The sequence below is a fragment of the Dendropsophus ebraccatus genome, chromosome 11, assembly GCF_027789765.1.
Source record: "Dendropsophus ebraccatus isolate aDenEbr1 chromosome 11, aDenEbr1.pat, whole genome shotgun sequence".
Lineage (NCBI taxonomy): Eukaryota > Metazoa > Chordata > Amphibia > Anura > Hylidae > Dendropsophus > Dendropsophus ebraccatus.
Window position 1 is genome coordinate 34,667,638 of NC_091464.1, and position 12,632 is coordinate 34,680,269.

Below are 12,632 nucleotides of genomic sequence, written 5' to 3' on the forward strand. Positions count from 1 at the left end.
ATAAGCTGCTGGCATCAACAGGCTGATACTCCTTTAATATCTGATATTCTGCGTTCATCCAGACCTGGTAAATACAGGCTTTAATCCATACAAAGTGCATGTGTATTTGAACCTATTATGTGGCTATATTTTAGGGAGCATTATAACTTGTATCCTGTAGCAAAATTTATTTTTTCCAACCTAATCGGGCAGCGTAAACCTTGTGCGGGAGCAGAGCGGAGATGAATGTCGAGCACTCTGATTTCCTCTACTTGTCTTCTGTTTACAGACATTGTTTGCAGCATCTAAACTGAAGGTCTTTGATAAGTTGAAAGATAAAGGTACGCTGAAGGCCATGGAAATTGCGGCTAAGATTAATGCTTCTGTACATGGAACTGAAAGGCTTCTTGATGCTTGTGTTGCCCTTGGCCTGCTAGAGAAAACTCATCAAGGTGAATCTTAGTGGTAATTTATTTCTATGTAATGTTATAGTCTTGAAGACCTTAAAACGAGAGCGAGAAATCTATCAGGCTATGGTAGCATTCCTGTGTGCAATTGATTTTCACAAGGGAAACGAATATTGCTAAACTTCAGACTAGTTCTCCTCCCCGGCTGAGCATACAGTTTAAGGCCATGTTCACACAACGTAAAAATAAAGGCAAAATATGTCCATGTTTTTATAAATGCGGCCTGACATAATGGCCATGTACTTTATTTCAGGCCGTATTTATCCAAATACAGACATATTCTGTACGTTGTGGGAACAAGGCCTAAATGTTGATGCCTGGGAATTTGTTAAATTTTGATCTCCAGAGGGTTTACCATTGTATGCTCGGAAAAGGATTTCTAGTATACTTAGAAATGGCAGGTTATTAAAAAAAGCCATTACAACCGTAGCCCCAGCACTCTATAGGTAACATTTACACCCTGTAGCCGCTTCCTTTATTGAATTATTAGAATAGAATAATGTTATTTCCTATGTAGATGTATAGAATTCTTGTCTAAAGTTACCTATACCGCTCCTTTTAATCCACATCGTCTCCTCACCCTTGGTCACACTTTAACATCTCTTTTTTTTTTTTTTCACCTGTAATAAGTACATTTTTACCTGCGTATAAGACTACTTTTTAACCCAGGAAAATCTTCTCAAAAGTCAAGGGTCGTCTTATAGGGTGGGGTGCTGAAAAACTTTGCAACCATATTGGAGAATCTGCGGTCGCCGAATACGGTGGGGGGGTGCTCAAAAACGGCCGCATCTTCTCTGTATGCGGCAACCGTATGAAGGGCAGAGCAAGCTCCAGTCCAGAGAATGGAAAAGAGTTAAAGTGACTGTACCACCTGGCCCAGGCTGAAGCACTGGAGGCGGGCTGACCCACCTCCAGTGGGAAGAAACCCATGACATGACTCCATTAGAATCATTGGAACCCTATCATAGAGGGGCTAGGGTTTCCTCCCACTGAGGGTGGGTCGGCCCGCCTCCAGTGCTTCAGCCTGGGCCTGGTGGTACAGTCACTTTAAGGTAGAGTGGCGCTGTGCCCAGAAAAACACACCCCTTCCCCATCCTGCTCGCGCTTGTATCCTACCTGTATTACTGTACCTCCTTCTCTGCCTCTCAAATCTCACTGTTGTCTCGCGTGTGTGTTTTTTTTTTTTTTTTTTTTTTAATTGTGTGTGCGTTGGAAGAGTGGTAGTCTTATATGACAAGTATATCCCAAACTCTATATTTTAACTGAAAAAGTTGGGGGTCGTCTTATACGCCGGAAAGTACGGGTAACTTTTTCTTAGTCTTCCTAAAGAATCATTGTCCTCCATTGTTAAGCAGCTGTTGTTTCTTTAGGATTTAATTTCACTGTAATGATCTAACAAGAAATGCTGCTTAAAAGTCTCTGTACTCTTATGAGGTTCTGTATATGTTCAACCATGGCTACTACTAAAAGCACTACACCCCTCAGCAAAAGGGATAGCACCCCCGCAGAATGGTCACCTAGCTTTTTTTCTTCATAGCAGATATGATATTAAATTGTTTAATACCTTAATTCCATTTTTACCAGTTTTGCTTCTCAACTTCCTGTTTGTACAGTCTTTAAAACTACAATTCCCAGCATCCCTTGACTTAAAGGGTTACCTCAGCCACTTCAATTTTTGCCATAGTGCTGGAGCTGCATAGAAAATAAGACATTCTATTCTTACCTAACCATACTCTCCCAGGCTCCTATGGCATCTTTTTTTTGTACATTGTTATTGGGGCTGCCATTTTGCCTGAGCTGTTTGTAACAGCATTTAGTGGCATGCTTTACAGCAAGACTCATGGACATAGATGGCAATAGACAGAATCTGACCCCTTGAGAGGAATGTAAAACATTACTGAGTGTGCTTTGTGAGTTTTTGAAGAGGTCATTCCACAGGGATCTGCTATTGTCATCTCTATCTACTGGTGTCTGACATCCCGCTGCAAGTATGTAAGTGACAGCCGCCTTAACCCCCAGCCGGCTTTGGGAGTTTCCTGCCGGACGTCCTGTTCATCCAACCAGTGCGCTGCCCGCTACAGCCACTGATTGGCTGAGCGGGACGTCCAGACACCAGGAGCTCCCGAAGCAAGCCAGAGAGTGGAGCCGGTGATGTATGCTCTGGCCAGCTGGTGGTTAAGGCGGCTGTCACTTACATACTTGCAGCGGGATGTCAATCCTGCTGCGAGTATGTATTCTCATGAAAATCACAGGCAAGGGATCTGCAGCGGATTTTGCCCCGAGTTCACAGCGTGAAATCCACTGTGGATCTGTTACCTGTGAAACTGGCCTTTTAAAAGGCACCTGTCGCCCCTTATACTTACCCCTTCCTCGAAGTCCCGGACCCGGTTCACTACCAAGAAATCCCCCGTCGGAAGCCGTGTGCACGCTCACCAGAGGTGAGTCCGACACCCTTAGAGAATGACTGCTCCAGTCATTCTGGACTGCTCCAGTCATTCTCTATGGACGTCAGACTCCCCTCTGGTGAGTGCGCACACTGCTTCCGATGGGGATTTCTCGGCAGGGGGACGGGGTCCGGGACTTCGAGAGGGGGATAAGGATAAATGGCTGCAGTTTTCACTTTACCCACTAAGCCTAATAATAAGCTGACACTTCTGTACAAACCATCCGTTTTCTCACTCTCATTATGACAGGCAGGGTTACAATCAAAGGTAACAACGCCAGATCCACCCTGTACAATAGGTGATGACAACAGACCTCTGCACAGGTCACAGAGCATGCCTGAAAGAAGACAATAAGTCATCTGCAGGCTACAGACTCCTGCGGTCCATGTGGCTGCATGTCTGAATACTTTTACATATATACAGGGGATAGACTGAAACCTCCATATAGCAGTGTTTTGGTTTAGATTCCTGAAATAAAAATACTATGGTTTATTAGAGTTAAGGAATTGCTGTCTACACCTGACTACTAGTAAATTGGAGGAAGGTACATTTAGGGGTTATAGGCGCTGTTAGAGTGTTTTTTTCTCTCTTGGTCGGAAGTGAATTCCTTTAACAAGGATGAGAGCCTAGTTACAGCGGAGAGCAGCTGTGACTCTGTCTGCCGCTTTATGACATTACATTGTTGCCAATATATTTAAATAATTTTCAGGGACACTGTGCTGCTGTGTAGGTGTTTTTGAGGATGTTATGAATAATTACTGTCTAACAGGGACCTTGATGGAGAATAGCCATGATAACAGGCTTATTGATTTGCTTTACAATGTGCATATAGATGTGTGTTCTTTTACTCTGTGACTTCATAAAGACATTCAGTCCCTTAAAGACATACAGTACAATATAGCACCCAGGGGGAAGTCTTACTGATTTGTAAGGGGCCACACATGGTCCTAGTTCTGGGACGGCATAAAATGGTCTGATTTAAAGCTTCGGGCATTTAGCAGTGAAGTTGGCATTTAGCAGTGCAGAGGTTGGCATTAGCACCACCTTGCCTGGATGTTATGTATACACTTTCTGTATACCTGCAGACTGCTCAGTTACACAAACTTTTTCTACAATTAGTGATGAGTTGATCAGTACTTACCAACAGTCTCCTGTTCTTACTATGGAAGGCCATTCGGATGATAGGCCAGGTTACGGCAAAGAATGAGCTTTTCTTTGTTAGCCATACTCTGTTTTGACACATACATTGTCCTTCTGAGTGATCTTACCTATAGAATTGTCTTACAGACACATTTTTTTGCCATGTAATGCCCAGTACCAAGTACTCCTGTAGTGGCATCTGTTTCATCCCAGCTCATCGCAGCCATACATATCATTCTTGCAGCTGGACCATATGACTACCGAACAATTACAAGGTGTTATCTGTCCTTTCTCAGCTGACCTGTAAACTACATAATGACATCACCACCTATCAGATGTCTCCTGAGGGCTCGGACCACTCCCGTCTTCACTAGGTTTCATCTGTATGTTCTTCCATTTATAGAATTCTGCTACTTTGTGACCTAAGACAGCAGTGACATACAATGATGCTGAGTTATACCAGCCCCTGATCACCCTGCCGGCCTCTATGTGCTTTGAGTAGATGATTTAGTGTGTTCTGTGTCATGGATCCTGACACTGTTCTCCTGTGTCTTAGAGCTACAGAAATGAAGAAGTCAGGCTGCATCACATGTGGTGACCTGTCGTGTAAAAGGAGAGAGGTTCTATGTCACTGATTATCGTTCTATCTATCTATCTATCTATCTATCTATCTCCCCACTTATGTTATTGCTGAATAGTGTATTTAGTAATAATCTTCGCATATAATTGGAAGAAGAGCGGTATATACATCTCCAGATCTCCACACATCATTTACCTCTTCCTGCTGTCTTTTAATACCCTGTATTCAAAGGTTGGAGATGATGAAGCCATATTAGCCTTATATATTAAAAAAAGAAAAAGGCACTTGATACTCCAGATGGAGCCCTAATATTGCTCTTAATAACCCCTGCCTAACCAAACTAATTCCTCCTGTCCCTAACTAACCATTTCCCATAACACTAGGCCTCTAAAAATGATGACAGGCAGGCCAAAGTCTGAACACCTCACCAAAAACCAAAGAGTGCAAGAGATCCACATTAAAAATGTAATACAAAAATAATGCAGACCCAACATGTTTCGCCTGGGATATGTTAAACCAGTGGATCATCAGGGGATACAGAACTGATACCCATAGTAGGTATGCAAAAACAATGGTGCGTTAGATAGATACAGTATGTTAAACCAGGGGATGATCAAGGAATACAGAAGTGATGTCCATCGTTGGTAAGTAAAAACAATGGTGCATCAGACAGGCATGATACTAGCAAAGATCTGCTAGTGCTGACGCATGTAGAGACCCTAAATGCTGTAATGTAATAAGTGTTAGGAAGCTGCTCTTTGTGACGTACAATAGGAAACTCATTTGCTTCAAGGACAGCATATTAGAAGAGAATAAGCCAAGTGGGAGGCAAGGATCTCCTTCAGTTTAAAAGGTACATAGTGCTACTAGTGGATCCCTTCACTTACAGAGGCAGCGTTATCATGTGAAGTGAATATGAATATGCTTCATTTGCTGCACGTGCTGCATAAGTATTAATGTTGTCTGTATGATTTCCTTTTATGTTTTTAGCTTACAGCAACACTGAATTAGCCAATACGTATCTGGTTTCTGATGCTGCATACTCAATCCATGAATATATTATGTACTCCAATGACCGCTTATGGTCCCATTTCACACATCTGGATTCCGCTGTCGTAGATGGAGGTTACCAACGTCAAGCGGCTGCTAAGAAAACATGTGACACTGTAAATGTAAGAGAATATTGTTTTGTTTTTTTGTCAATTGTCATGGTTTGTAGGCACTACATTCTTCGTATATATATTTCTTAGTATATATTTATAGAGTCTGGGGTTTGGGTTTTTTTTTTTCTTTATTTTCTAACAGATATCCTCTATAGACCTAATCTTCCTAAAACATACCAGCAAGGATGGGCAACCTTCGGCCCTCCAGCTGTTGCAAAACTACATTTCCCATCATGCCTGGACAGCCTTCACCTACAGCTGGAGGGCCAAAGGTTCCCCATCCCTGCTTTGAAGGGAATCTGTCACTAGGTTTATTTAATTAAATAAGGGCAGCATAAAGTAGTGATAGAAATGTTGAACAGATCGGTGTATTACTTACATCATTTTGTTCAGCCGTTCTCCTAATATGCTGGAGAATAGGATTCTTGCCACACCCCTCTCCCCGCCCTCTAGCTGCTGATTGACAGGTGACTGCCTATACACAGCGTGGATAGATAACTGTCAATTCGCAGCTGGTGGCATGAGTGTTGAGTAAAACGAGAATAAAATACATTGCAACATTAGAAAGTCTGTGCTGTCTATACTTTCGATGTTTTGCAAGTTACTACTATGGTGTTCAATGTGCAAGCCAGATAATCAGATCTTTATAACAATTTATATGCAGATATTATTGCTACGAATCAGCATTTTTGATCCTAAAGTGCATCTTTCTACTTGTTATTTCACTCTATTTTGTGCCACTAGAGGGCGCTCAAGGATTCTCAGTTCAGATTAGCTCCTGCAGAAAAAAGCTATTTTATGGTCCATTCACATGTACAGTGTTTGCAGCCTGTTTTCAGCTGCATGTTTTTGGCTTTAACCCTGCTTGGTTTTGACATTTACTCACAAGATTGTCCTGTTTACCACTTTGTTAAAGTAATGCAACTAAGGTCATAGCCAAACACATAACTACATAGACTTTTAGTTCACCCAGTTTAAAAGTTTTATCTGTGTCAGGCTGTATTCACACTGGGTTTCCGTAGTGCTCAGCTGGGGTGTATGTTAAGAAATTTCCCAACATATAATTCCACCATATAGTTATGATGAATGCAATGTAGTGGCAACTAACATACTGTATATAGATTTTACATTTATTGGGAATTTGTTTATGTTGCCTTAGTAGGCTAAACGGGCAGTGTCAAAAAATATTCTATAGATATGCATGAATTGTCCGTAATAGAATCAAATGGCAAAAAAGGATAAGGTGAAAGCATAATGGTCACCCACTAGTTCCCCAAAGATGGCTTAACAGTACAGGAGCGGTTCTAGCAGCAGCCAAGTACAATAAATCTTCCCGTCTTAATTAGAAATCCAAGTACATACTTTGGGAGAGATTTGTCAAACTTGGTGTAAAGTGAAACTGGCTCAGTTGCCCCTAGCAACCAGATTCCATCTTTCATTTTCCGAAAAAAGAGTCTGTGGAATGAAAAGTGGAATCTGATTGGTTGCTAGGGGCAACTGAGCCAGTTTCACTTTACACCGTATTTGATAAATCTCCCCCCTAGTATTTCTGTCAGTCTTTTTTCAACCAAAACCAGGAGTGGGTTGAAGACACAGAAAACCCACTCTTGTTTTTGGTTGAAAAAAGACTGACAGAAATACTATGGGGGAGATTTATCAAATATGGTGTAAAGTGAAACTGGCTCAGTCGCCCCTAGCAACCAATCAGATTCCACTTTTCATTCCACAGACTCTTTTTTTTTGGGAAATGAAAGATTGAATCTGATTGGTTGCTAGGGGCAACTGAGCCAGTTTCACTTTACACCATGTTAGATCAATCTCCCTCATAGTGTCTACCCAGCTGGGTGTTTATCAGACATGCTGACCTACAAAGATCCGCTCATTTGTGCAAAACTCTCTGACCTCTGAGTATTATATCACCTGACGCTTCTTTTAAGAGTGGGTAGGGACTTTGTGGGAGGGGAATTACTATAATGTCCTCCAGAACTGGGCATAGATTGAAGCTGAGAGATGGCCTACATTTCTGCTGACTTCTCACAGACAACTACTGACCATTATATGAAGAGGTGCTTCAGAGCAGCATGCATAATGAAACTAGAAGACTGGTGTATAATTCGCCCCATTGTGTCCATGTAAATACTCTGTGTCTTATTTCTCCCTGTTTCTGGTTAGTTGTAGAAGTGGTTTGTTCTAGTTCACTTCTAATTGAGGAAACTATGATTAGGTCCCTGCTGGCAGTGCACGTACATTGCTTTATTTTCCATTATGAAACATCTGCTGAAAATAGATGTCATTATGTATGTTTATAGGTTCCTGGGATGTAAGCCATGCAGAGGCCGCTATTGCTTGTGTATATGAGTTGATGCTTAAGCGTTTGTGTATAGCAGAGATGCGGTGACGTTCGGCAGTTCTCTGATTTTGGAAGCTCATTTACTAATCTGATACGCGGGTCAGGCAGTCACTGACAGAGGATAACCCACTCGCCAGCTAAAAGGGTTACATCCATTCCCTGCATGGGTCCTGTATCTGACCGCAAGACTTGGGCTCTTTGTACACTGCCCGACATTACCATGAACGAGAGATTTCTTGTTGAAAATTTTATCGCTGTGTCAGTGAGCGTTCCTGCCTGCCGATAACCTACCAATAACCAGCCCGTGTAAAAGCCAAATCCAATATTTTTTTCCCAAAAACATTTAAAAGCCGAGTACTCAGATCCTCTATACTGTATAAGGCTATGTTCACACAAAGGGGGGGGGGGGATTTATCAAACTCAGATTCCACTTTTTATTTGCCAAAGAATCTGAGGAATGAAAATGGAATCTGATTGGTTGCTAGGGGCAACTGAGCCAGTTTCACTTTACACCATGTTTGATAAATCTCCCCCAGTGTATAGAATGGGCAGCATGTTGTGTGATGTGTAACTTGTACCAACTGCTGAAAGATGCTTCCCCGGATCTTACCAGCTGATCTATAGGTTCACTTTCCTTTTAAAAAGGGTGATGGTATGAGATAACGCTATCAGGAATAACCTTTAGGGTAAATTCACACGGGCGTCTCGCACAAGAAATCCGCAGCTAATCCGCAATACACATATTATTCTTATTATTATTAATATGAGTATTGCGGATTAGCTGCGTTTTAGCTGCGGATTTCTTATGCGAGACGCCCGTGTGAATTTACCCTTACAAAAGTCTGACCTTGGGTGATAAATGATCTAGAATCTATAGTCTTTACAGAGGTCGTGCGGCTTCATTTCTTTCAGTTAGCGCTATATTTTTTCATGCTGTGCCACTTGATCTTTTTTTTTCTCCTTTTAGCACAAGGGACATGAAGCGAAGAAGAGCTGGTTGAGTGTGATGCACTGTATGCTTAAAATCACAGCAAGAGATATAGTAACGGCATTTGACCTTTCTAAGTACAGTTCTGCTTGTGATTTAGGAGGTGAGAAGTATGATCTACATCTGTATCTGTGTTGTCTCCTGGGTAAGCACTGGCTTGCTAGCTTCCATAATGTGCACTTCATGCCTTAGCTAAGGGACACTTTAGTGTACTCGGCGGGGCCCATTATGCTTAAGAGTGCCCCTGTGACATCCACCAGGGCATTTCCCAGGAAGCCGTCCAGTTTCAGAAGTGGTGTTTATTTCCTTGGCATAATTGTGATCATTTTTTTTTCTTCCTAAGGTGGCACTGGCGCTCTTGCTTACGAGTTAGTCTGGACGCACCCAGAAATAAAAGTGAATGTATTTGATCTTCCAGAAGTTATTAAACATACGTCACATTTTCAGCCCGAGGGATTGGACTCCAGTCGTGTGACCCTAACTTCAGGTAGTATTATCATGCCAAGGTATCAGGACCTTGTTCTATCAGTGTAACTGACATAGGGGCCATTGTTCCAACCCTGTAGTGTACAACATACAGCCACGCATATATACTATAGTATAGAGCAGTGCTTCTCAAACTGTGAGGCGCCCCCTAGTTGTTGGTGAGGCACAGCTTAGGAGGCAGTTCTCACAAAAGGGACCATAAGCTGCACAATCCTTTCCCTGATTCCCAACAATTTCTGCTTTAGGAATATTATTGACTCATTTTGTACTTACTTTATGTTATACAGAGATTAGGAGACAAATAGAGGGTAGACTGAGCTATAGTTTTTATGTTTGCATGGACTTCTAACATAGATGGTGAGGCCCCAGCATCCTCTTGGTCAGTCTGGTAAGGCCCAGACATCATTTTGTCTGTTAGGTGAGGCTCCAGAAGAAAAAGTTTGAGAAGCTCTGGTATAGAGGAGTTGTCCCAACCACTTGTAGGCTCCAAGCACAGTTGGGCAATTCTGTTTTGTTTTGTTTGTTTTTTTACCTTTTGGGCTATTTTAATTTCAATTATCTTAACCTCATCATTTGCCTTGTAATTTTGTTTTTCATTTTCTTTTTTGGTAAACAAGATATACACAGTGGTGCCTTGGATTACGAGCATAATTTGTTCCGGGACCGCGCTTGCAATCCAAATCCACTCTTAAACCAAAGCAGATATTACTATAAGAAATAATTGAAATGCAGACAATTTGTTCCACACTCCAAAAATAATAACATAATAAAATAACGTAAAATAAATGAAACAAACATTTACAATCAGCTAAATACTGTATGTGACATTATAAGTTACTGTACAGTAATGGAGAGGATGGAAAACACAAGGGCGGACAGAAACTGCAGGGAGCATGAAGGAATGAGCAGGACATGTGGGCACATACATGCATGCAGCACTCTCTGCCCGGGGAGAGAGGGGTTACAGCTATGGAGAGATTACCTCCACAGTCCTGTCCTCTGATGGAAGGTGAGGGAGACTTCCTGGGTCAGAGTACAGTGCTGTAGACCCCCCTATCCACTCTGCCTCCTACCCAGTACAGGGAGCTCTTAAACCAAAGCAAAGCTCTCAATCCAAGTTACAATTTTCAAAAACTGTGAGCTCTTCTTGCAAAAAGCTCTCAGTCCAAGTTACTCTTAAACCAAGGTACCACTGTGTGTGTGTTTCTGTGTGTGTATGTGTGTGTATATATATATAATATATATTATGAGAGAGACTTGGAGCGAGAGACTTTGAGAAAGAGACTTTCTTCCCTGTATGGGAAAGGGATCCTAATGTCCCCTTTTCCTCGGATGATGAGGTCAAAATTAGCTCTTTTTTGCATGGGTTGTTCCTCGACTTGCATTCCGAGGAGAAGAATTACAAATTATTGTCCCGCTGGTACAGCTCTATTACAGCGAATGTATCCGGAGGTATCAGATGCTGGCGGTTATTAGCATTTCGCCTATTATGTGCTGTTGAGATATATAATTCAATGGTGTGCTGCAAACTACTGAGTGGCCCTTCTGGATGTACCTGCGTTTGCTCCTGGTCTATTATCGTGCTTGGGCCACTTTCACCTACAGCCTTTATTCCAGGTCTTTGGTCATTGAATAGCGTCCGCACAACCCTGACAGTGCACACAATGGATAGTGCGGCTCAGCGGTCGGGATGCGCGCCCATCCCAATTCAATAGAAATGAAGTTTAAACTTCACTGACACCGGCCGTTCTGTGACTGCTGGATCACAGAACGGCCGGTGTCATACTTTGTGTGAATGTGGCCTAAGACATAAGGGTTTCCTATAGACAGGCCTGCGGCATGTGACATTCATATTATAGGAATTTACAGTCTTCCAATGTCATCGTAAATTAGTTCTGAAGGCCCAGTTTCCGTTGATCATGCACAGTGATAGATTTCATTTATAGTATCGCTTGGATATGGTTTGCATCAAAGTAGGTAGTTGTAGTAGTATCTGTGGTTTAAAGTAAAAGGAACCATCTGTTATTCAGAAAAAGGAAGTTGCAGAAACCACCTTTTTGTCACTGCTAAGTGTTATTTCTAAAGAAGGGAAAGGAAAGAAACCTCAGGCAACAAAGGTTTGTTTCATCATTGTTCTGTCTGAAAATACTCTGTCATGTTCCTTTAAAGCGAAACCATCAGCAGAAGTGTCTAACCTGCTGAAAACTTACTGAAGCGCACGGGGCGCTGATAATGTTAAGTTTCTTACCTTAAATCCTCTGCCCTGTTTCTGCGTAGTTAGCAGTTTACTACTTATGCTAATTTGGCATTTTGGTAGTCCCGCCCCCAGTGCACCAAATTGTCTAATTAGCATATTGTTTAAGCTGCTAACTTTACGAAAATGGCACAGAGGATGAGGGTAAGAAAATTAAAATTATCAGCGCCCCCTGCTCTACAGGGAGTTTTCAGCAGGTTAGATACTTTTTCCAAAGATGCAGGTTAAGGTTGGGTTCACACAACGTGTTTTTTTTTTTTTTTTTTTTTAATCCCTTTTTTTCATCCATTTTTGCAAAAAGAACGAATGGGAAAACAGATGCATTTGTGTGCATCTGCTTTGATTCGTTTTTGTATTGACTTTCATTATAAAAAAAAAAAAAAAAAGATCAAAATGCAGCAGTTTTTTTTTTTTTTTTAGCTTACACACAAATGTGATTTTGTGTATGTTAAAAAAAAAAAAAAAGGATGTGTTTTGAGTCGTGTTTTTTCTTTTATTTTTTTTAATAATGGCTATCAATGGAAAAACGGATCAAAACTGATACACACAAAAGCATGCATTTTTCCATTTGTTTTTTTGCAAAAACGGATGAAAAAAATGTAGTGTAAACCCAGCCTAGCACTGTTTTAGGTAGGTGGCTTGTCGATTTAACATCCACATGTCAGGAACCAAGTTCCTCTACAAAACCTTGCCCAGACCATTACACTGCCTCTGTTGGCTTGCCGCCTTCTTCAAGGTGCCATCTCTTTCTTAGGTTTACAAACAATAAAGCATCTGTGGA

The 12,632-nt window shown here is 41.6% G+C and overlaps 1 protein-coding gene across 1 annotated transcript in view; it reads left to right on the forward strand.

Moving 5' to 3' along the window:
• ASMTL (acetylserotonin O-methyltransferase like) overlaps window positions 1-12,632 on the forward strand; it is a 31,859-nt gene that overhangs the window by 18,510 nt on the left and 717 nt on the right. The window contains exons 9-12 of the mRNA XM_069944489.1: window positions 269-431; window positions 5,601-5,782; window positions 9,091-9,214; window positions 9,455-9,598. Coding sequence (XP_069800590.1) covers window positions 269-431; window positions 5,601-5,782; window positions 9,091-9,214; window positions 9,455-9,598 — 613 coding nt within the window. The remainder of the gene's footprint in view (window positions 1-268; window positions 432-5,600; window positions 5,783-9,090; window positions 9,215-9,454; window positions 9,599-12,632) is intronic.